At 41.9% G+C, this 26,360-nt stretch overlaps 1 protein-coding gene across 4 annotated transcripts in view; it reads right to left on the bottom strand.

Moving 5' to 3' along the window:
- Nucleotides 1-26,360, bottom strand: part of aopep (aminopeptidase O (putative)) — a 68,310-nt gene that overhangs the window by 12,499 nt on the left and 29,451 nt on the right. For 3 of the 4 annotated variants that reach the window (XM_028414922.1, XM_028414921.1, XM_028414923.1), the window contains exons 9-15: nt 25,382-25,484; nt 25,072-25,179; nt 24,510-24,553; nt 22,008-22,068; nt 18,752-18,814; nt 17,635-17,721; nt 226-342 (exon numbers count right to left, since the gene is read on the bottom strand). In XM_028414922.1, the coding sequence (XP_028270723.1) occupies nt 226-342; nt 17,635-17,721; nt 18,752-18,814; nt 22,008-22,068; nt 24,510-24,553; nt 25,072-25,179; nt 25,382-25,484 (583 nt within the window). Of the gene's footprint in view, nt 1-225; nt 343-17,627; nt 17,722-18,751; nt 18,815-22,007; nt 22,069-24,509; nt 24,554-25,071; nt 25,180-25,381; nt 25,485-26,360 lie in introns of all 4 variants that reach the window. The other variant, XR_003671283.1, reaches the window with a different exon arrangement.

Here is a 26,360-nt window from a genome sequence, read left to right as displayed (position 1 = left end):
ATGAAGAGAATACTTGTGGGATTTAGTCAGTAATGGCTGCTGTAAAGAATGGAGCAGCTATTACAGCAGAATTTACTACATATTACTAAGCTGCTCCACACCTTGGGGTGGGAGCAAAGAACTTCTATTTTTATTATTTTAAGGAGATTTTAGAGTCTGGAAGCATTATGCTTACTTGTCTGAGCATGTGTGTGAGCATGTGGGTAATTATTGTGTACTTCTTACTTCAGCGTCTTGATTCTGTAAGCTGTAGGTTCTCTGCAGAGCTCGCATTGAAGCCACGCTTAGCTCCGATTCCTCCAGAAGGAGCTCCAACAGCATCACAAGCTGGTCCGACGTCAACTGAGGAGACAAAGCGGTTTATGATATTAATAGTACTGACTAATACAAGCTATGTTGAGACACTTTATTAAATATTATGCAAAACAAAGTCACATCTCCCCTACAGCAGCAGCTTCAAACTAACAAAATTATCAGGACTAGCAAAAATATTTACATATTGGATGCTTTGCACCCACTCACAAATGCATTTACATTATTGCCCACAAGTTGTATTTTCTTCTCTGTGCCATTTAGGTTTCAGCATCAACACAAGTCAGGCAATTAATACAGCCTTTGAAACAGAAGCCATGGTAGAATAATAAAGCAGAGCCGAAATGGTAATTAAATAAATATGGTAAATCAAGTGAATCTTGCACAACTAGGAAAACAGAACAGGCAAAAAAAAAGAAGAGACGAAAGGGAAAATAAGAGACCAGAGTGAAACAAAGCAATGAAGATGTCTTTTTTGATTTTGTCCTATTCTAGAATAACAAAGAGAGAAGCACTGTTCAGGGACGCACGCTGACAAAAAAAGACGTCTTTTAGAACATTTATTCTTTGTAAGGCTGCAGTGAAATCCCAGACTGCAGACTAAAAAAAACAAAACAAGGAAGAAGAAAAGATTTTCAGGAAATACAAAATGCCTTACTCTGGCTTCTTAATAGTGCATAAACTGATGGTGTTATCCTGAGCTACACCTGAAGGAAACAACCTATTTTCTACTGATGACTAACATCTTCTGGGACAGTATTCTGAGGATGGATGTGGGCAGCGATATGAGAGAGTGGCTTCCTTCTCCGGGGACAGCTGTGCCCAGCCTTGCCTGCTTCTCTCCTGGATACACCCAGCACTCCCAGCGCACACTTTTTTTTCTGGTCCCAGTCTGGGACACAATTAATGCCTGAAGGCCCCATGGAGACTAAAGTGAAAATAAGTATGAAGTGTAAGTGTGTGTGTGTGAAAGTGAGTGAAGCAGAGCATGAGAGAGCAAGAGGAAGGTGATGAAGAAGGAAGCACGGTATGTTTACTTTCTTCTCTTCAGGTAAATACAACCAGTGAGAATATGATAGCTGGCCACATTTGTATCAAAATGTGTTTTGTAAAAGGCCGGTCCATTTAAAGCGTCCTTTGGTAAACAACCCCATAGCGCTGCTGCTGCTGCTGTGAAATACCTGACCTAAAACCAGGAAGTATTTCAGCATGTAGCTGTTGGAGCTGAGGGAATAACACCCATACTCTAGCTGGCAAGTAGTCAAATCAAACACTACTACCACTGCTGCTACATACATACACACACACACACACACACACACACAAACACTGACAATCATTTAACTCTATGGAAAATCTGATATCCAGTCTTTCCCTTCACCCTCTATTGACTCTCTCTCCATCACTCCTCCCTCCATTTTGTGAAGGCTGAATGTTTTCTGAAGTGGCGTCTCCATCTCTAAAGAGTCTCTTTGGGGCCCACCCATGATCCTTCTCACTCTCTCACCCTTTGAAAAGTGAGGAGTCCGCAGCAATAAAACACCACACACACACACACATAGAGACACACAGCCCTCTGCGGTAACTGTGAGATCCTGTTGTGCCTGTATGTATTTATGTTGCTATGGTGGTAATCAATATGTCTGCACTAGTGTCTCCAAAAGCAAATTCCTGGTCAATGATGGTACATTACAAAGCAATTTACATTGTTATTATAATCCTGACAAACACGTACACACACACAGTACACATATTCACAGACAGTCTCCTTCACATGTAACATCTCCATTGCGAAGTCACAAACACCAGCAGCAACTAATATCAGCTTTCACAAACCGTCTTATCATGTACTTACAAAGACACTGAAGTATTTAACTTTATACTTTACAGGAGTACAGTTTTGCATGATCTGTTTTTTCTGTGTTGTCTTATAACATGGTATACTAGTAAGCAGAGGTGATAAAAAGTTCTTGTGGTATACCTAGATAGATACCTAGATAATGTGGTACATTATCTAGGTATCTACCCCAGCAAGGACCTTAGCCTCCATACTGAGGCTGGATTTGAAGCCTTTTCTCTCATGAGACTGAGACCGTCGCTGATTTAGTTAATCTAGAGATAACCCACACGTGTTTTCTCTGTGACCCATCCATTGGTTAAAGAGTAGCCTTGATGTCAGTCAACTTTCAAGTCAAGACTTCAGCCCTATGGCACATATAGTGTATGACATATTCACAATGTCTCCTATGAACCAAGTGTTGTGTGACTGCACCTCACTGTACATGTATGTTGTTAGAAAACAGGATCCACCCATTAATTATCTTAACCCACTTAATCCTGTACAGAGATGTGGGTCCTGGAGCCTATATTAGCTGCTATTGGGAGGAAGGTACTCGATAAAATAAAAATCTAAAGAACTGCTACTATTAAAATATTAAATACTCTTTAACTCTTTTCTTGTTTAATGGTGGTATTTAATAAGGCTTTAGGATAATCTTCACATGCTTGGGTTTAGCTGTGAGAGAGAGAGAGAGAGAGAGAGAGAGAGAGAGAAAGAGAGCGCAACTGTGGGGGAAAAGGTGAACTCCACGGCTGAGTGCCCCCTTATTAATGGGCAGAGGCTGTAGAATGGCACACAAACACTTACAAACAGCCCATACACACCGTCAAACACACACACAGGCCCATGTCATGGCTGGGTCATGGGTAACTCTAACAATAGCCCTTAATAGTACAGTGCTGAAAGCAGCACTGAAAGGGGAAAACGTATCCCTCTCTATCTCAGTGCTTCAAGTGAAAAGATCTCCTGTCACATGCGCATGCACACACACACATGCAGAATGTAGCTTGGATTAAAGAAGCATTTCATTCCCATACAGTCTGTCTGGCTTAGGAATGGTAATTGTGAAATAGTTTCTCTCTCTCTCTCGGACACACACATTTAGATAATCTATAATCTCACTATCTATCAATGGACATTACATATAAAACAATTCACACACACCCATACACACCACTTTTGGCCAAGCCACTGACACAGGTCACTTGCACCAGCTGTATATTGCGCTGAGCCTTACAAGGACCTCTGGGAAATATGCTGCTGAAATGTCCCCACACACACGCTGACCTCTAAACCTCCACAGAACAATGACACACAAACACTCGTGTGTGCATGCATGCACAAATATAGACTGTTTGCCACAGTGACTGACAGCTCAATGAGACACAGCTATAGTAAACACAGGATATGATATTCACCACAAACTATAAATGAAAAAAAGTATAAATAGTCGTGTGTGTGTGTGTGTGTGTGTGTGTGTTTAGATGTGTGCATATGTGTGTGCACTGCTGAGTGGGAAGAGTTGGAGAAAATGAGAGTTCGAGGGTAATGGAGAGAAAGAGTCAAAATGAGGATTTAGTGTGTGTGTTAGTAGAAACGTGTGGGTGTATGGGACTAAGCAATATTAGTCATGCTACTGCTGCTGCATAACATGTTCATACCATATCATTTAGCCTTTTGTACAAAATGTGTATACACACACAGCATCAACAAATGTCTTATCATAATATTTCTAATCTTAATACGAATCTGGCCGCTATAGAGACATTTATCGCATTTATCCAACTCCTCTGTACTATAAGTACAAAAATAATAAACGGTTGTCCAACTTAAGAAAAAAACAACACTGCAAATCTTCAATCTTTTTCTGCACCTTTCCAACAATCCATCATGTTCAGTATTTCCATGGCAACAGCACTTAGCACCACTCTGTACTGTACATATGAGAGCAAGTTCATGTCCCCTTTTCAGGAGCCTTTATGCATGTGCAAAATTGATCGTCATCTTTTGAGCTAAACAAGGCCATAATCTCCACCTTGTTTGGTCTCTAGCAGTTAAGGACCCTTTGAACATTACATCACTGCAAGAGGGGACCTCAGGTAGCCCCTGTTAACTGAATCACCACTGTCTTCCTGCTATTATCTAACACCTTTCTCACTGTTCCCTTTCTTTCTCCAAAGAATACAGGGCGTGTGTTGTATAGATTCTATGAGCCACATGAGTCAAATTGGTGATTTATGACATTGGGCTGTATAAATAAACACACTGACAAAGTTGAACTGATCTAACTTCCAATGAAGTGTTACTAATATTTTCTTTTCCTTCCTTACTTCCCCTTCACCTCAGTACCACTGGGGAGAATGTGCTACTTGTTCAGTCACACTGCATTATGAGGGCTGGAGACACTGAATAACTGTGACATTATAAAACCAAACTGTGATTTCTGAGAGGCCATTGAATCTTGTGTGTGTGTGTGTGTGATGCCATTCAGCCGCTCGGCTGCCTTTTATTTCTGTCTGACCGCAGGCTCGTAAAAACACATTCTGGCACCAGCAGCTAAAGGCCTCAGCCCACGCCTCAGGTACTAAGGTTTCACTCTTTCTTTTTGCTCAAATCCTTCCCTTTCTCTCTCTCCTCTGCCTCTGTCTCCACAAATGTCTGCTCGCCGTCGCCATACCAACTTCTTTCACTCTTCCTTCCACTGGCTCCTCCAATTAAAAGCCCCCCTCTTTGTTACCTTTATCTTTTTTTTTTGTTCATCTTTATTTTACACTTGATTTAAAGGTGCAAACATTTATCTCCCTTAAACCGCAGTTGCAGGCTGTGGTCTTGCAGAGAAACGCTGAGCAGCTGACATGACAGCATAAATGGCATCACAAATGCTTTAACTTTAAATTGGCTTGTAACTGTTTTATACAGCTGCACAGAATTAAAATGCACAACAAAACAGGGCAGATGGCGAAGAAAAAAACATAATCAAGAGGCAAAAGATTGAAAACCAAATTATGTAAAAGAAAGTGTTTATATCTTGGGAATATCAAATCTTAGCAAGTGTTAATCATTTCTGCTAAATCCCAGAAGCAGTGCTAATACTCACACTTCTTAAGCTGTATTCCTAACCAATATAATAACAATACAATAACAATATATGACATCATTCACAAGAGGTTGAGGGACAACTAATGCTTCTCAACCTCAATGCTCAAGTGAGCATACTTTAACTGTTGCATGATATTATATTTTTAGATTAATATTTAGGTAATAAAAAACAGAATTTGGCAGCTAGCATTAGCTCAGTGGATTCATTAGGTTTTAAAAAAACTACACATCTACTATATGTTTGCAAATGCTGAACTACAATTAGGCATATTACAAATGCTGTGAGTGGACTTTATTTACTATTTAATTGTCAAATGAGCTAAAGGAAGGCCTTCTCTTACAATAGCAGCATTGTGTGTGGGAGACCTTAGTAAAAGGTACAGCAGTGATGAGAAGAGGACCCTATAAATATGATAAGAGGAAGAGGAGAGGAATAAATTCATTCATTGCAGGGATATGATGCTGCAATCTTGTGGGTTCACAGGGTCTAAAAAGACATTATAAAACCTGCTGACAGAGGTTTTGTAAACTAATTTTAGGTAATGGATTTGGGCTTTCACACTCACACACACAGAGGAGATACTGAAAGGTTATCTATGAGTCACATGTTGCCCTTTCAACTTGTGCAATGGAGCCGTCCTCATTTCTATCATTTCCTCAAATGATGTCACACCTGCAGTGCAGTGATGATCTCACAGATACCATGGGTCACAGACTGATGACCTTGGCAATGACCTACAGCTGCTGCTGTCCATCTTTAATTTAATCATTAACAACAGTGTTTTTGTTTGTTTTTGTTTTGTTTTTCCAATTTGAAAGGGGCTCTAATCAACAGCCACTGCATCTACAGGCAGAGGAATGAGATGTGTGTGTGTGTGTGTGTGTGTTTTTGCTGCAATCAGTCTTGCGTCTCATCAGGAATCAAAACATATAGACAGCTTCTCAGGGTCAGACATAAGGGAATGAGAGGAGGGAAAAAAAGAAAGCCTTTGATGTTTCAACTTTGCAATCCCAACGACAGCCTTGTCAGTGTGTCTTCTAACACAAGCGGCGTGCTGACAACAGGCAAAGTGTCAGGAATTTTCACAAGCATGAGTATGAGTATTAATGGGAAACAAATATTCACAGCATGTATAATATGATGCCAATCAATGAAGCCCATTTGAAAAACAAACAAAGTCTAAGTGCCTAATTTATGTCCATGAGTGATTGTGTGAATGCATGTGTGTGTTTTTGGTGTTTGTGTTTAATCAGCTGCTGGTTGTTAGGATAGGTAGTCCCTAGTAGCAGTCCCTAGTAGCTGCTCTTTTCCCTTCCTCCATTTTCCTTCTTGGCCTTCAAGTTCACAGTCACAGGCCAATCAAAAAGCAGCATGGGGTCACAGTGGGGTTGCGAGTCAGGGGTTAAGCTGGAAAAACCACACACAGTGCGCCCGGGGATGGGGAGGGACTACTTTCTCTGAGAGGGGGAATCTACACAATATAAGCAAACACAAGCAGCACACACTTTCAATGGACATGCTCTCCATTCATCAGATAGCCTTTCTTCCGTCTCAGCTCTTTGTGAAGCTGCAGCATACGTTACATAAAATGCAAAAAAATATATATATATAAAGTGTAATTTGGCGTTGATCATAAAGCCGATTAACATGTTTTCTCTCCTACTCATCCCTGCTCTGACTCATGCTCATTCACACACACACACACACCTCCAAAACAGGGGAAGTTTAATTAATCTCTGGCACTTTATGGTTTGACGCATGCTTCAAATCTAACCGTCTCCAGTGGATGCCTCCCTCGCCTCCCTCTTACTGTTCCTCCTCCTCCCACAATCCGTTGTTCCAATCCCGATGGAGAGACAAACAACTCCTCAAACACATGCACATTTCAGATAGGCCTCTTCTTTATCTTTTCACCCTTTTCTGCCCAATTCCACACAGCACAATTCCCCTGCAGGACAGGCCTTGTCACTTCTTGTGCTACTGTTGATCTGGGAAGGCAGAGATAGGCTTCTCATTGTGTCAGTAGCAGTGTCTCAACCGATGGGGTATAACAAGCCCCCTTAGATCCAAATGCTGCTTTGTGCAGGTGCACTAAACAACCAGTAGGAGTCACAACCGGGGATTGAACCCAGCGAGTGTTTTGCCCCAGTACCACCCGTATGCCTTTGAAAGAGAGGCCTTTGAAACAGAACTGGAACAAAAGGACTGCTGTTTGTGTGCAAGAGGGAGAAAAAAATCTGTAGCATTTGTACTACTGTGACACATCCAAACAGCTGGACGTCAGCTTAGACAAAGAGAGAGGTGAGGAGACAGGCGGCAGAGCACCCTGAATAACTACAAAAGAAAAGAACGAGGGAAACAAGTGCTGACAAAACCTTTAAAATATCTATAATATCAACAAATGATAAGTTGCAGCCTGTCTTCATTAGGAAAATGACAGTCATAGTGAAATTTGTATAAGACAATTGGGATGACAAGTGTGAATGTGTGTTCATTGTCTTCTTCTTCTCAGTGTCTGTATCCTGCTACAGTGGATTCTCTTCCTGCCAAGAACACTACTTGATGGAAAATACTAGCATTTCAATCCAGGATCATCACCATATTGGAATCTAGTTAAGCCCTGATGCTCACTCACACTATACACCCTCACAGTACATTGCTCATAGACTCTAAACTGCCCACTCCCTGAAGACATAAGGTACAAAAGTATGAAATGTGACTACAGCCGAAAATAGCCCAGGTTTAATTTCCTCATGTCATTTGTTCTAGCTTGATTCTGGGAGGGTGAGAGCTGCCTAAGGGTCGTGGTTAAATATTATCTCTGGGAAAATAAATTAATTAATTTAAAAAATAACAGAAGCCATGCATGCTCCAGGTTCCTTTAAGGAGCTGTGAATAAATAAAATCAGTGCTGGGTGCTGCTCTTTATTCTAAAAATTGTTAAGGTTAGCAGGGCACAGGTGGACACTATATGCACACACACACACACATACAGAGAGAGAAGGGTCAGAAAACTTTTGTCAGCTCACGCAATTGAATTTCACCATGCCATTTTGTAGCAGGTTGGTTTCTAAATGTCAGCGTACACAGTGCATGCAAAAGCATGCACACACAGCACATACATACACACACACACACAGAGGCTAGGATTCATCCTTTCAAACCAGACTTAGTTGGGTGACAGTGATAATAGGGGTAAAACACAAACATGCACCGGTGATGACCTCAACTGTGGAGTGATAGCATCTACTGCTGTTGAAAGATACACTGAGAAAGAGAGATATGGAGCCATAGTGGGAGTGCAAACACAGAAGGAAAGATGGGATGATTCTGGCAGACGGAGTCAAACACAAAGAGGGAGTGGCGGTAAGAGACAAGAAGGAAAGAGGAGACGACAGAGAGAGGCTACCGTAGCCAGAGCCGTCAAAATGAAAGGTCATGTTCAGGAAGGCACTCTACGGATTCTCCTGTGGCCCAAAGTCTCTGTGTGTCTTTCGGCATTGTGTGTGTGTATGTGTTTGTGTGTGTGAGGAGTATATATATGTGTATGTGTTGTTTCCTGTTTGAACTTCAGTCGGGCTGAGTTTAAGCAGTTTGAGCTGACAGAGGTATGTAGGATGGACTAAACCCAGATATCTGCTGCACAGACAGACAGACACACACAGCTGTGGAGCCGTGCACAGCCACAAAGAGCCACACACACACACACACACACACACACATACACACACACACAAGAAGAAATAGAAGAAAAGAGACAGATATTAAAGAATCACAGAAGACACCGCAGAAACAGGAGAGAGAACATCAAGAGATGGAAAAACAGACGGAAAGAAATTCAAAACTTACTGTTTACTCTGCATTAAAATCCCAGGAAGACAATCCTTCTATTTCCGATGATAAGACCACATTCGGCTGAGCAACATATGATATCCCAGACTGGGGAATTTGGAGAAGAAGGTGTTGCCTGCAGTGTGGCTGTTGGCTTTTACATGAATCAGCCTGACTGTTATATGATATAATATGAGACGTCACAAGACCTTGGAAAGATTAACACAGTAGGTGTGAACAGCACTGCTTCTCTGTCATAATTTAACATCAAAATTACTTTTCTTAAAGTGTCATTTTGTCAGTTTACTAGTGCTGCATTCCTTAATTTACTAGTTTTACACTAAAATTAGGACATAAATATGAAATATATTGTTCTTTAAGGGCAGGAAAATCTGTTTAAAAGTTGACCGACTGCTTTTTTTCTTCTCTGTTTTCTGTGTCATGTGTCCCATGTCACATTCCTCTAAAGAAGGAACTTAAATATGCATTCATGAATGAAACCAACATGGAGGCCAGTGACTGTAACAGCAGCTACTATTCAGTTAAATTGAAAGAACAGTTACAAATGAATGTGTACTACTGGAAATGATCATGTCAATGTGGGGTCTGATGCCCAACAGTTCCAACAGTTGGAGTTAAGCCTGTGGGGTTTTTGTGGTTCCATGTCAAAGGGAAAAAGCCAATGCCTGTTTTGACATTTGATTTAGACAATAATACCCAGAATTTCATTTTCCAAAAATGAAAATATTTGTTTTTGTGGCTGCAATGTTAAAGAACAACAACATTTTTCACTATTTAGGCATTATCGTCCAGAAGCAGTGACGAGTAATCGAGGAAATAAACTCCAGACTGATTGATAATGTTGTTATCGGCATCTCATTTCAGAAAATGAGTTTGAACTTGAACATTTTTCATCTGTCTATGGGGTATCGGTCCACGAGGATTTGCACAAAAAGGTTTTTTGGCAACAAGCCACTTCATAAAATCACTGTTAGACTATCGATTTGTCTCTGCTCTTCAGGAATGTAGAATCATCTTAAAAGCAATGATGTGGCTTTAAAGGAAAGCCAATGCTGCTTTTGGAACAGGACGCCCCCAACCCCCCACCCTCACATGGCGTGGATATCTGCGACCCCAACCAATGAAGAGAATGAATCATACGCCAAACACTGTCTATGACAACAACTCAAACCCTCACTGTCAGATCTTTGGGTTATGTTATTAGTTTCATGTGTAGGGCTTTCTATAGTCACTGGGCCTACAGTAGTAGCATACAGCCGGAATTACTTTGCGTGTGTATCTCCAGTGTGTGTTTTTGACAAGGCTAACTGCGTCAGAGCTGTCTGAGGGCGCAGTCGGCTCCCCCAGTCGTTACCAGGAAAGACAGATGTTTTAGCACTCAGCCCGGTGCATTCACACGCACACACACGGACACACAAACACAACATTACGTACTGTACCTATGAAAGTGATGAGGTGATGCCTAAATCAGGTTTTATGTGAAAAGCATTGATTCATTTCCCACCACTGAAAAGCAAGTTCCATTTTATAGCCCGGCCCAATATTGAACATGACTCTACACTAAATATCTGGCCGAAGTGTCACCAGCTTTAATACTGCGACCTCTGCGCTGTTATACAGCGCTGCATTACGCTGAATGTCTAAATCAGTGTTTGAATGGACTCCAAAATGAACAATGTGCATTTGTCTGACTTTTGTGCTGCTTGTTTTTGTACGTATTATGGCAGACATATTCAGGGGGCTGCTCTCTCTCTGTCTCTCCCTCTCCCTCTCTCTCTCCATCCCTGATGTGTTTTCCATGTGTGCTGGAAAGACAAACACAGCTGCACTTTAATGACACTCAAATGCTTCTGGGATTCAGAATGCATGTGTACATGTGCACGTGTTTATGTGAGCGTGCGTGTTCTTTTTGACCACTTCAGTGAAAAGCTTGTTGGAGCTACTTTCTGTATGACTACTTCTCACCCCCACCCCGCCCACCACCACCACCTTTACCACACCCCACGCCCCAGAACTCTCCACCACAACTTGCTGCTTTACATTATATTTGCATTGTTGTGCATGTGCAAACATGAGTCTGTATCTAGGACAAATATGGGTTAATATTATGTTTTACTCTATATTGCAAAGTGTCCTCACAAGCATAGTACAAACATGTACACACACCTCCATGGATGTGCTCCACAGAAACAGTCTAAGTGGTATTTCTGAGCATTTATGTCTGTCATGAGCTTGCCAGCATCGTCAACCCTGACCGATAATCTCTATATGCACACCCTCCTACTGTATATCCTCCTCATTTACACACACATATATACAAACACCACATATACACATACAGGCACAAGCAGCAGGGAGTCCCCCTGACGAGATGAGACAGGCTGTGAGCTTCAAATGACCCCGAAAACAGAACTGCTGCTGAGTGATAAATGAGACAAATACACACAGGCACGTTCTCCCTCTCACTTTCTTTTTGTCTCATTAACGTGACACAAATGGAGTCATCTCGTCTTCTCCCAACTCCAAACACACACTAAATCTTTCCATCTCACACTTGCACAATTGTAACTTTTACTACAGCACAAATAAAAAATACAGGTTTTAATCTGTCAGCATGGCTGCCAGGAAGTTTGGTCACACAAATCACAGTAAAACAGCATGACTTGGTTTTAGCTCACCGATTTTGTCACGTGCAATTTGACAGACATTGTGCACATTTTCATTTTATATGTTTTGTATAGTAATATTCTATTGCATCATAGAATGAGTTAAACTATAGTGCATCCTTAAATTCCTGGTAGATAAAACAAGCACACACATGCACTGTAAAAGTTGTCATTGTCATTCTAATGCTGGATCAACAGCTTATTGATGTGAAGACAGTCAGATGCGAGGGCTGTGAATCGAACAGCAGCTGTTTGCCACACTGATCCCTTGATTCCCACATAACCTGTCCCTGCTGGTCAGCACTTTCTACAACAGATACTGCAGAAGATGACAAATCCAGGAAGATAGTTTTATTGATCTGTTGTTTTTCAGCTGCAGCTCTATTGTCTCTTTAGATGTCCAAGTGTTTCCCTCTTGTTTCCTGCTGTTGCTCCTTCACCAGTTCCTTGCCTGGCTTCATGCATCAAGCTTTGAAGACTACTCAAAGGAAGGAGAGAGAGGCAGTGATCCAATTTTCTTTGGCTATAAAGTGTCCTTGTTGCACATCAATCTAATGTGTCAGAGTCATGTATGCATACATTGTATAAATCTCTGGTTCTATGTGTTCTATCCACCTTTCTACATTATGTTTTGGTTGCACAGACAATGTACTGAAATATGTGGTACTCCTCACTTCCATGCAACCAAAGCTTTCTTTGATAAGTCTGATCAATCTTACAGTCCTTGATAGCAACAGCAGACTGACCAGAGCAACCATTATCACTTATACATCCTCCAGCTCCACCTGCTAAACCTCCAAAAAACCTGATAAAGATGACCAATTCCACTTGGTTTGTAGATAATCATGCCTTAAGTAAACTTTTTAATGGCACCTTGCAGCTCTTTTCTGTTTTTCTCATGACCACCTTTTACAATCTGCGTTTTCATCTAAACATGAACAACTACTCAGCCTCTAGCTTCCCATTATAGTATTTAAGGAGATAATGAATGAATCAGACACAAAGAGTTACATACACCACCACCAGACATTAACAGCCTTACATATACCTGTGGTGACCTTTTTAATTTCATTTTGCCAGTCATGGTGCTACTTAAACATCCATCCAACAGCAATGGATAGATTATTTTCCACTGAATGCACTGCACAGACAATTAAGGGACTGAAACTCACAACAGTGGACCAGAGCAGCCCTTAGCTGATGATGGAGAAACACACACACACACAAGAGCATGCACACTTTTCTTCCAACCATTTCCCATCCTGATGTGAAGTCTGGCCGGAAACAGCCATTTCCCTGAATGTTCCCATCTCTCCTCCGGCGTACTCCCTCATCCCTGATTCATTGCCAATAAATCACATGGAGAGAGAGAGAGAGAGAGAGAGAGAGAGAGAGAGAGAGAGAGAGAAACAGAAAGACTAAGACAGAGCTAGCAAGAAAAGGTTTAAGAGATAAAGAGTAAAGGGGAAAGGAAGAGGAGACCGTAGTTTAGACCAGGAGAGATTGGAAATTAGAGATGAGTGAAAACCAGATGTGTCCGTGTCAACACTGCACAGAGGTGGAGTTACCAAATATGGCTGAGTACTTCAGCATGGTGACGTCTGACTGAATCAAACAACAACAGTGATGCCATAAAAACACCATTAAACAACGGATATGCGTTATTTCATGGGTACTGGTCAAATTCCAAACAAAGACGAGAAGAGTTAGACTGCAAGATAAAAACAAACAACGCTTTCATTTTATGGCTGGCAATTCATTACACACAAACATTTAAATTCTCACATTTTACTTCTTCAAATTAATGTCCCACTCCACAACTACAACAGTCAAAGCCATGACAAAGTGCCAACTAACACAGACTGAAACAATTTGCACATTGCTCTCTTGTTTTTTTCCCCATCCTCTATTTACAGAAGCCTTCCTACTACAGCAGAGTAATGTGCACCACCTGCAAACCCCACCCAAGAGAAGAGGCTTTTGATCATGCCCTCCATTCTGTTTACTCTCCCACAGGAGCTCCAGTTACCACTACCACTAACCCCCCGTCGAACCATCAACATCGCACCTCATTAGAACACAAGAGATTTCAGTCACCACTCAGACTCCGTTCGTTTCTTCGTGGGTTTACATTATCTCCTAAAATAGAAGCTATGTCCTTGTGGCATACCAGCACTGCAAGGTCCATTTAGAAGCTGCTCTCAAGCTTTTTGATCTGAACACAAAATGGAAAACAAAAAAAATGGAAACAATGGCAGAGCAATGGGGTAAACTGACAAGCTCCAAAATGAAACTTGCAGTGTATTTTTTTTTATAAGAATAGTTCTTGTAGTGTTTTCAATAATATATTTCCTTGTAAGTAAACAGAATGCCTTTAAATCAATTTTAATTGATAAGTACCTGAATCCAGCCTCGTACAGATGACAGCAAACAGTTTGAAGTGCTGTTTTAAGACAGGAAGTTCCTCTAAAACTGCTATTGTTGACATTTTCTCAGCCACAAACACATGAACGTGATTGGTTGTGCTTTCACCGTAATACCAGTCAGTCAGGAAAGTACAGATTGCCATGTGGGTGCAAATGAGGTGACAGAGTGACACTGAGATGGAGGCTGACTCATTGTCCACCTATTTCGCTGCATCTGTGGCACACAGACAGATGTCCCTCATCAAGAGATACAGCACTCGGAGCCTCCCTGCTCAGCCTGTGAGAGAGACTGAGTGCGCATAATGATATGTTTAGACTGTGCAATTAATACTACAAAGGCCTGGTTAAAAAGAATTCAGCATGATGATGTCCGTTCCATTTAGAATGAACATGATAATCGTGCGTTTTTACATTCACAAAGGTGCACATTGTAAAGTTAAAAATAGCGTGCGCAACAATTTCAGCTGGAATGACAAGAATTCAGGATTACACCATTTCCCGGATTTGTTTATCCAGGGGAAGAGTTGTGTAAACACTTTCTATATACAGAGCCTTATCACATCTGCACCAAAGACACTGCAACGTGTCAAACTGCATCGACTATACTGTACAGAAAGAGATATAAAATCAACAGATCAGAATACAATTTTTAATTTTGCGTGCGTTTTAGAGTTAAAATAATGTTCGCTGCATCTGCCTTCTATTAAACCCATTCCACAGGCCTAAAGCCTGAGACTACTGAACATGTTATGGTGCTTTTTGAGCATTTTTGAGGCATTTTAATATCTAGTGGACTGATATAAAAACCAGACTAATTACAAGTCACAAACAGCATCCTTAAAGAGCAGAGAAGTATGCCACTGGCAACAAAAAGTTGGCCAAGATCTCCAGCTATTCACAATCCTTTTCCCCTACAGGGTTTCCTGTCCTGATCAGCAGGGGCAGATGGACCCCCTCATTACGGCGACCGCAGATGAAAATGAGAGCAAAATGAGGCCCATTACTACGCGGCCGTGACTAATATCCCTCTACAGACCTTTCCACACACACTGGACACGAGCACACCACTTACACACAAGCTGCACGTGCACGCAAATAAAAAAACAAAAAAACAACAACCAGACGTGCACACTAAGATGCTTGTGAATCAATAACAGAAACAAAGACGGAGGGGAAGTTGGTAATAAACTTTGGCTCTATTAAATTGACCAGATCTGGGGCTGCTCTGTGGGGGGTGTCTGGCTCATACCGCTGCTTGCATCTATAGGTCTGTGTGTATGTGTGTGTGTATATTCCCTAATCATCCTTGATGTCATTTGTGCTAAATGCGACACTGGCTCAGGCTAATTCCTGCCCACTAACAATCCTACCTTCTCCATTCCCTCCCTCACCATCTCCTCCCAAACACTCTTTACATCCTCTGACGTCTGTCCTGCAAATTCTCATTTCTCACATATCCATACATCCATTCTGCTCTTTTTTTTACCTAAATAATTCACTACCATCAACCACTAACCTACAACTAGTCTCACTTTTGCTTCAATCTTTAGCTCCAACAAAATCCCTGTCTTAATGCCTCTTTTTCTTTTCCCTTTCTACCTGTGCCTGCTCTCTTTCCATACAGTCATCATTTTTTTCTATTACCTAAAGTATCATCTACCAATTCTTGCATTTTCCACTGCGGCTCATCAGTTTGTGGCTAACATGTACTTCACTTTTTACTGCAAGTTGATGAGGGATACAGGGATACACATTTCACAGCACCAGCATCAAGTGTTGTCTCTAATTCCCATCTTCATCTCTGATTCACACCAGCTATGTCTTCCTTTTCTACCTTTTTCCTCCCTGCCTTTGCTGATCACTCTGCTGAGTGATTTATAGCTTTGCAACAGGCTGGTAGAGGAAGGAAAGAGAAAGGGAGGAGAGGCGGATAAAGGGAGGAGGGGGAGATGAGGAGAAATTGGGGCTGTTTGAAGTACATGAAGGAGTAATATAAAATACACCTGGTCTGTCCATGGGGCACTTTCTGTTCATAGAAACAAAGGGAGGGGACAGAGACGCAGGGGGAGGAGAGAGGAGAGGGCCGGGCCGCAGGGGACAGAGGGGAGAGGAGGGATCACTCCGTGTTTCCTTTCAGGATGGCTTTTATGGTGTAACTTCAAACGCTGACCCCCCCCCCCCCCCCCCCCCCCCCCCGCCTCTCCTCTGTATCCCCCCCCCCCCCCGTTCCCTCGCTCCATCCGTCCGTCCATTCGTCCCTCCCTCCTCTTTCTCACTATTGTGTATGGCCAAGTGGACAGTAATTGGCTATTCTTTCATGAGGCTGATTTCAGCACTCTCTGCCCCCGACAGGAAGAGGCCCTTTTGCTGCCCCTTAGAAGTAAGTGTGTTAGTGTGTATGTGTGTGTACGCTGTAAATATGCCAGACGGTAGGTATCAGGCAGTTAAGTAATGAGGGGGGGCTGCTCTGGCATTTCATTCACAGGAATGGCTGAAAAAAGGTAAAATAAATAACAGAGTTCATATAACATAAATATTTAGTTTTTGAACAGCTTGATTTATATTACAAACAAGTACAAATGAAAACTTGAAGCCGTGAAAAGTCAGTGGATATATACAATAGTCTTGGCAACAAATGAGTGTTTCATTTTTGAGTGCACTGACGGGCACTTACCTAACTTATTCATGACATAAAATGTTCTGTACAAAAAGATGAGTGGCTTTGCAAATGTTTCCAACAGTCCTACAACATCTGAGCATACTGCAAGTGATATATAAAAGCTCCTCTACTCTCACTAATGACTTCTGGCCCTCTGCGGCTTATAGATCAGTGTGCGTTCATTAATGATGCAGGCGTGTGCAAGTGCGTGTGTCAATTAGTGGGTGGAGGGGATTAGCCGTCTCCAGAGAGCCCTAATTAAACACTGCACACACATACACACACACGGGCAAAACCCCAATTTTTTTTGCGTTGTTTTATGGATTTTTTTTGTCCACCATTTTATTTGGTAGTAAATGTTGGCAAATTGACAGGAAGTATGGGAGGTGAAGGAAGGATGTGAGGGAGGTTCAAGGCCAAATCAAAACCTTGAATATCCAGACAAACACAGATGCCAACTACCCCACCCCCCCACACAGACACTTTGACTGTGACCACACACACAGCATGTGATGTATACAAGCTCTTAAAAGGTTAAATATGTGAGCGGAGGACACAACATAAACACAGACTTAAACAAGTACAGGGTAGTCTGTCCTTGCAGACACAACATGTACACAGAATTGGGGATAATTGTGTTGTCAGACAAACACAAAAACTGTAAAGCTCAAGAGCTACTTTATAAGAGGAAACGGGTTTCCAAAAGAGAAGGGAAGACGTCTAAAAGTCAGAAGTAGAGGGAAGGTACATAGGTCTTAATAAAGTGGAGTACCTCCTACCTCTTTGCAGTTCACCTTGGGCTCCATTCTCTTCCGCTTTCTGCCCTTCCCCTGATGACTCTGACTGAGGAGAATCCATTTTACAACCTGCAGGAGGGAGGATGTGAAGGGGGTGAGGTGGCGAAGGCGGGAACGTGAGTGTAGAGGTAGACAGGGGAGACAACAAAGTTGAGAGAGAAGACAGCGTGAAGGCGGGAGGATCAGAAGAGACGATGTAATGATGGCAGAGAGACAGAAAGGAGAGAGAGTTAGAGCAAGTGGTCACATCCATCAGCAAAAAAAGTAAACTGACTTTTCTGTCTCAAGTTACACCGGGCTGAGCTCCATCTCACTCAAATTAATTTAAACTATTTGCTCGTGCTGAATACATAACCAACACAAACAGCTGGCTGAGACAACGGAGTAATAGTCGAAGCATGTTGCTGTAACAGAGCCTGGAGTGAAGCAACTCCCTACAACACAGGTTTCTATTAAGAAAATCACTATCAGCAATTATTCTCCTCCACATCCACTTACAGTGCAAAATATAAATACACACAGCATTTTTATTAACTACTAGTGAGCTTTCCAAACACTTACATAAAGTGGAACAATTATTTCTAAAGTGGACTTAAACAAACATTCTTCCCTGGTTAAGATTTATCTTAAAAGACAGCTAAATGGGAGAAATGGAAAATCTAGGCAAAGCAATTAAGAACAACAGGAGAGCTTTATGGGAAATCTGATAGGCAGCACAGAATTACACGCAACAGATGCACAGCGCTGTGTGCCGCACTTCGCTCAGAGGCAGACAGAGGGAGAGACTGAAACAGGGAGAGAAAGAGACGTAGAGAGAGTGCAAGAGAGGTAAAGATAGGAGATGATATCAAACACTGTGAAACAAAGCATGGCAATAACACAAGAAGAAGAAAAGGGAGGAAGAAGCAGGAAAGAGGAACAGTGTCAGGATAACTTGGTGAAGGGAAACAGACTGATGAGAATCAGATGACAATCATATCAAGCAGTCTAAGGTGCAATATTTCAAATATTAGAGCTGCCCCTGAGTCTGTCTGCCACTCCCTGAAGATGAGAAGAGACAGGGAAAGAGAGGAGAGGAGGAAAGAGCGCTGCTGCCTACCTCTGCTTTGACTTCTTCCACCAGCCTCGTTTGTGACCACACAGCACTCCTTTCAGACAGCCACTGAACGACACAGAAGAAGGGAAAGCAGTGAGCCGGGGGCAAGTAATCAGGACAGAGTGGAATGCTTTGCAGAGGCAGAAAGAGAGAGAGAGAGAGAGAGAGAGAGAGAGAGAGAGAGAGAGAGAGAGAGCTCAAGCAAAGCAGAAAGGGGAGGGAGAGAGGAGAGGTGGGAGGAGAGGGAGGAGGTGGGAGTGCTATCACTTGTTCCTCTGACGGAAACTCGCGACTTGACTCTGGAGGATGAGAGAAAGAAGGAAAGTGGAGAGAAAAGGGAGGAGGGGGAGGTGAAGTAAGGGAAAAAAAATCACCTGACTTACAAGCAACCACAGAATGGACAGTCACCTTTTATTCCTCTAACACACACATATATGTAAAGCCATTCATCCAAACACACACCTACGTGCCGAGAGCAGATAGTAGGCACAAACACACAGCACTTACTCTCTCACCTTATTAAAGCTTTCAGCAGAGCCACTACTCGAGTGATGTGTATCACATAACAGAGAGATGATGGCTGTGTGTGTGTTTGTGTTGGTGGGTGGGTGTGTGTGTGTGTGTGTGGGGTGAGGACAAGATGGAGACAGACACACATGTACACAAACAAGCGACATACAGAAGCGGCACATCAAATTCAGCCTCAATACACACTCCACTGACATTCTCACACACATTTACACACACACACAGCTTTTCAGCTGTTAGCGTTACCATAGCCACACACAAAGTTCAATACTATAACTGCATGCCTAAGTACTTCTCTATGCGTATTATACAAAAGTACTCCAGCAGAAATAGCATGAAGGTGTGTGTGTGTGCAAAAGCTAAGGATGGAGGGAGAGAGAGGCAGACAGAGAGGTACAGAGAGAGAGGGAGGTGTTAGAGTGGGCAGTATAGAATGTAGCGAGTGTTGAAGCAGTAAATTGGCATTGTGTAACAGGATACCACACATAGCTCTTTTGCTGCCTAGATCTAGACAATCATTCCCTGAATAGCAAGGCCTTTGTCTACCTCCAACTCCGCGCCTTTGTCTATGTCTCTCAAGTGGATCAATAATCAACTGTTCACAGGTTATATCTCTAACTTGCGAAGAAAATAAATCGTATCAATCCTTCAAATTAAAGTAGATGATTTTGATGCATTTTTGCACTACAGGCAGTATTTTGGTTGGAAAGTAATACTTTTATATACTTACTGGGCATATTTTAGTAAATAAAAGGAATCTAATACAATTTATTTACAGATATTTAAGTACCCATTGAAGTTGTTGGCAGAGCAAGTTTGAAATATACCTCCATACAGCTAAATCTGCTGTTGCTGTATGTGTTTGTTGATGTAGCAATGTTGCAAACACAGAATTGAAGTGAATAGATCAGCCCAAGCCAGATGTTTAGGCAAAATCAGAGCCGATATCCAATATTAACCCCTTCCACACCAAGCCTATTTTTTAAGGCATCAGCTTTAAAATGGCGCACCTGGGGGCTGTGGAGTGGAAAGGGTTTTAATATCGGTTCAGGAATTGACACACTTTCTGTATGTACCATTCACTTTCATATAAATGTCGGTCAAAGTCAAAATATTTAAGTTCACCAGAGTCATAGACTTATGCTAAAGTAGAACTGAGTAAATACACTTACACATACCACACATACCAATGGGCAGTATGTGATGATTGTCATTTATTAGTAACTAAAGCACAAAAAAGACATAAATGTTTTAGTTAAAGTTAAAGTTGGAGTGTCAGGCTGCTTTATTTAAACCTTGCGTAGCCTAGATCCATCATCCCAAAGGGGGGTGCTTACTCATCTAAACTATGAGGTCTAAAATAGGCTGGCCTTCTCATTCCACATCTCTTACTCCAGGATTGGTGAATGTCATTGTTTATTATTAGGCCAAACCATTTCCTGCCTTTCTCCAATTCAAGCACACTGTAGATGGATAGATGGGAGGCAGGGAGACAGAGAGGGTTTAAAAATGTGTTTGTGTACATAATACGCAACCACTTGCATTTGTGAAAGGTTTCAATCGATCTGGCTGATCTTATTAGGCAGTGACTGGCACATCAAACGGAGGGGGGGAGGGAAAAAATCCTCTGCAAGAACACTCAGCTGTCACCCAATCAGGTGTGAGAAAACAGTGGAGCAGTCCCTCCATAGTGTCCTTCCCACCCTGAGAGGCCCCCTGAAAGGCTCCAGTTACATCATCACATAATCTAGAAGGTGAAGGTTCCCAGACAGCAACACACAAGCACAGACACACATGAAAAATGCACATACACACAGTGGTAATTAAGATCAGTTACCATGGCGATGGGGAGAATTGAAGAAGCTGTTAAAGTGGATTGATTGTGTGAGTGTGTATGCCTTACAATAGCCCTGCAATCCAAGTATCTATGACAGTGGGTCTTTTTCTCTGTTGGAGGGCAGAGGCAGAGCAGTGCCACTCACCTTGTCAAGATACAGTAACAGTCTGGTAACACAGACAATGATAGCTATTCAACAGCACAATGATGAAATAAACTCCACAATTCTCTTTTAAAGATCTAGCTATGTTTATCATCCCCACATAAACTCACACAAAAATTACAAAAATGTTTTCAAGTAGTGCTGCTATCTCTAAACATAGTTTGTGAATGCCCACTGGCTAACAGTCGCACACCATTTAACCTGTAGTATTTATGTGCAGACAGCTATTTACTTCTAATATGAGACATCATTTTCATTATGGGAGTGCTATTACACAGCTATTTACAGCTGTTCAGCACACAGACAAATGTTGTGCCGCTGGTGTCATCTAAGAGCACGCACTCCTCCCCATAACACAAAAGAAACTACACACAAGACTGCTGGCTTTGAATGAGATCTAGACAAATGTTAAACTACACTAAAGTCTAAGGAAGATGTTCTCGGCATTAAATTAAAAATTGATTCAAACGCAGATAATCAAGTTATTGAATATTGTTGCTCTTTAAAAAGGGACACCAACTAAACTAATGGATTAAACTGTGTAGTGGAAAGAAAAGATCACATGTAGATGTACATAGATGAGTGGTCTGATCATTTTTGGCCAAAACCCATCGTTAAAGTAATTACTTATTATACTTTAATTATACTGAACAACGCAGCAACATTTTCAAATTCTGGATTTGGAACAAATTTTAAAAAATGGACAGAAAATACGAAAAGTGTCCTCATACCTTTGGAATTCCCGGTCGATCAAGCCAGTCAGCATAAATAGCACCGAGGGTGAGGCCTTTTCTAGAACACAATGGCACAAGTGTTAGTATTATTTCTATTATTATAGCAATGGCTGTTATTGCCCAAGACACCCTATGAAAACACAGCTCTGGGAAAAAAATATTGTTAGGGTCATGGCAGACTTCAGTTTTAGGCCAACACCTTAAACAAAAAGGGGGCACACCCACCCTCCTATACAAGGACAAGCAAACAGGCATGTACAGACAATGAAGTGGATTTCTATGTGTGTATGTTCAGTAAGCAAATATGTCAACAGAAGTATGTGCAGAGCTGAAAAAGAAGGACAGCGTGGATGGTTTCCACATGAAAATGGTCATACGCTATGCCCAGAACACACACACAGACACGCCTGACTTGCAGAGACAAATGTGTATGCAAACAATTTTTTTCACAAGCAGTCCACTCAGAACTGTAAAGTACACAACGAATACACAACGTACACACACAATCAAAAAGTAACTACATGTGACACCCTTCACTGCACAATCAATCCTACCTGTCTGTGTTTAGAGAAAAGTTCCACTCTTGGCTGCCCTGAGGCTTTTACTGACATTCAGTCCATTAAGAAGGTTATTTTGTAATGAAGCATTCCCATTAACACTGAAGGAATCAATTTTCTGCTTTTCTAAGTGAAGAGCAATTAGTGATTTTCACATTTGTCCAAAAATGTTTGTGCATTTTTCACTCAAGTGACCAGAAATTGTATTTACGCTGAGTATGTATGACTGTATATGAGTTATACATAGATAAGTAGGGGGACACAGGCAAGATTCTGATATAATAGCTGGATTTTCTATTACAATATGTATTAAGTCAGGCCTTGCTGCACTGCTCAAGAAATTCAAGAAACCTTCCCAACTATTTCACCGCTGGTACCACAAAGAGAAGCTGAACACATTCCATTAAAAACATATCGGAAAACCAAGACGTAGCCATTAGGGATTGTTGATAACATAATTGCATGGATTCAACTGACACAACTAGAGTCCTTTTTTGGATAATTTACTATTTACAGTAAATGCCTCCATAGAAGATGCCACTGTTTACTATTGCATCAGCTCAGACTTGGCTCAAAGTCAAACTGGAGCAGTTTGTGCACAGGTTATGAAGGTCTGTATGTTTACTGACTGAACTAACAGTCAAACTGACCAATAATGAGAGTCATCACTGCTATCAGTGTGCTTAAAGTTGGTTTAGATTTTGTTGCATGGAGGTACACTAGCAAAGTTTTCATGTATTGTACGCTTGCTAGGTACACTGATGGGAAGAGGTCCTTCTGTAAACTGAAGCTCATAAAAACCTCTTTATACTCTAAGCTGTACTAGAGGAAGTAATACTCTCAATAAAGCCCCAATCTGCTCAGAAACTAGGCATTAAAAGTGTCATCAGTGACTTCAGGTCTTGGCATGAGGAGCTCAACCACAGACAGTATATAAAGACTAAACATCTGCCACACCAGCAGTAAGACACCATAAAGTGGGATTAAAGGGGTTACGTCAGCATACTTCTCCTATGTGGCAAACAAAAGGTTAATGCAGCTAATACACCGCAGGTTCTTTCAAATACTGTTTAATAATAGGACTGGAGACAAATAAGCTTCATGTCTCACTGGAGTACATGAGGCGTGCATCTACCAGTTCGCTCATGTTCACAATGGAAACTTTATTACATTTTTCATCTTAATTGTGACGCAGGAGCTATGACTATGCTATTACTGCGATGCCTGGAAAACATCAGCTTCTTATTATTTGTTTAAATATGTGTTGGTAATGAGCAACACACATATATGCCATGTGTACCAGTGAGCTGTTTACTGAAAGAGGCATCAGGTCCAAATATTGACTGTGCCCAACTCCCTCTGTTTAATTCAATCAATCTCTGCTAGTCCAGCAGCACGCTCCACATGACAGAAAGGGCAAAAAGACAATGTTCAGAGTGGACAAATGGGTGCTGAGGAAAGGGGTGGAAGAAAAGAAGGGCTGAGGATGGGAGAGACTGTGTGAGGCAGACAAGGAAGAGGAAGAGGGACGGAGAGAGATGGGCAAAAGAAGAGGTTAATGAGGCAATCAGCAGAAATAGAGAACTGAATGATTAAGCGAGTGCAGAGGGAGAGACGGAGAAAATTAGAGAGGAGGAGAGCAGGAGGAGCAGTTATCCTTTTACACTTCAATTAATACCAGAGTGGAAGAGACTGCTCACTTAACAGGATTTGTGTTGGGAGCTTTTGCTGGCCATGTTTCCATAGCAGAACCAAGTTATTCAGAAGCCAACTCAGCACATACTCATGTATTTGACATTTAATTTAATAACAAATCTAATCCCTTAAAGAAACACAGCAAAAGGACTGGTAAAGTAATTAGGTGAAAACCATACAACTGCTACTTTAGCGTTAATTCAAATGCATGTTTTAATGTATCAAGGCATAGAATTAACTTGCATACCTCTCCATGTCGGGAAAGGTGAGCAGCAACATTTGCAGGAAATCCTAAAACAGAAAAGAGAGAAATGGAGGTATTCAGTTTGGGAGGAAGAGAAAAAAAAAGAAAGAGAAAGGCATACGTAATTCTTAAATAGAGACTACAAGGTCAAACCGTGTTTATGTTACATCCATTATTTAGTGGGGAGACTAAATCTGCCACTGAAGAAACAGGAGCCAGGTGGAACACATCACATGTCACACACACATGCACGCACACGCACGGCCTTCCAGGTGCGATCGCTCAGCTTTGTGGCCCCGGCAGAATAAACATATGTGGCTGAGCTGATGCACCGTCATCAATTTGAGCTGATGCTGCTGCTGGAGCATTTTCAACTTTAGCAACACACTGGTAATTAAGCTTACATCAGCCTCAAATTAATTTATGGAAATAGCATTGTGCCTCAGAGACAGGTCATATTAAAACAGTTCAAACCACAGCTCAGATTTTATTAACAGCCTCTGAAGTAGCGGCCAAGTGAGGGGTGGAGATTCTTCATTGAGTTAAACAAATATTACAGTGTCACCTGAGACAAAATGAGTTGCCCGTGGTACTTCCTCACAAATAACCTGAAGAAGTCTATGAACTGTTGCTCTCCCACTTGGCTGGCCAAGAACCTGAGGAGGAAGTAGCCCTGGACAAAGGACGAGAGACAGAAAACCATGATCCATCACAAGCAGCAACAGCAATAAGCATCTATAGTAGCTGCACGCACAGGGAAGGCCACTTATAAAAACATAGATTTTTTGTGTAACATGTTCACAGCTTTGATGTTTCCCCTTCTAACCTGTCATTTGTCACCTTTACAGCCTGTGTTTGCTTCATCCGTCTCTCACCTTGAGGTAGTGGACTTGCATGAAGGTTTTTTCAGGGTTGAGGGCGTGTTTAACAGTGGAGGATCCCGAGTCACTGACCTGACCGGTTTTCTCCATGTTGGGTCTGTGGGAGGACCAACAGGCCAGGGAAACGAAATTACACACAGAAAGAACAGGTAATGAGATGAGCACACTGTATACAAAGGGGGAATTAACAGCACTTGGTGAACAGGAAGAACGCAACACAGAGAGATAAAAAGGAGGAAAGAGGCACATGTTAGGGAACCTGAGCACCGGGGGTCTTACAGAAAACCACAATTTCAACAGAGCAAGAGTACACCATCAGCAACACTAAATCCAGCCACCCAGACAATCCTCTCAATGGTGAACACATTGCCAAGTTGCCGTACTCTGCCTCAAGGCAGGCTGGAAATCAAGCTGTGGATTTACAATAGCATGCTATAGCATTTATATGACCTCACAGTGCCGCGCTCTGACTTTACTGCCCATGACTCAAAGAGGGAACATATAACACTTCCACAAAAAAAAGCACCCCTGACTACTGTCACCAAAGAGCCACGCTCTAGCTTTCCTTGTCACACAGATACAAATCATCCCGTCAACCTCCATAAACACACAAACAAACACACATAAAACCAATAAAATCCAAACAAACAAAGCCCTGACGTGGGCTGCTGCGCAATGATAGGTTCAGTTAGCTGGTATTGATCAGGAGGAGCAGATTAACTCTGTGTGCCAATAGGAAGGCCTTGAAGGATCACCCTCCTACCAAGTCGATATGGCAGGCGCCTGGCCCACCAATCAATACACCCTTCATCACTGGCGAGCACTTTTCCACAGGAGCCGACTGACAGACACATATGCACAGAGAGACCAAAGGCACACATCCAAATTCTTATTCACAGAGATGTAAAACCACAATGTTAAGCTTTAGCTGTGAGCCACGTGTTGGTCAAATATTTGATCTCTATGAGTCTTT

Source organism: Parambassis ranga, chromosome 9, assembly GCF_900634625.1.
Source record: "Parambassis ranga chromosome 9, fParRan2.1, whole genome shotgun sequence".
Lineage (NCBI taxonomy): Eukaryota > Metazoa > Chordata > Actinopteri > Ambassidae > Parambassis > Parambassis ranga.
The sequence above is the reverse complement of the archived record's forward strand: the minus strand, read 5'-3'. Positions and strand labels throughout refer to the sequence as shown.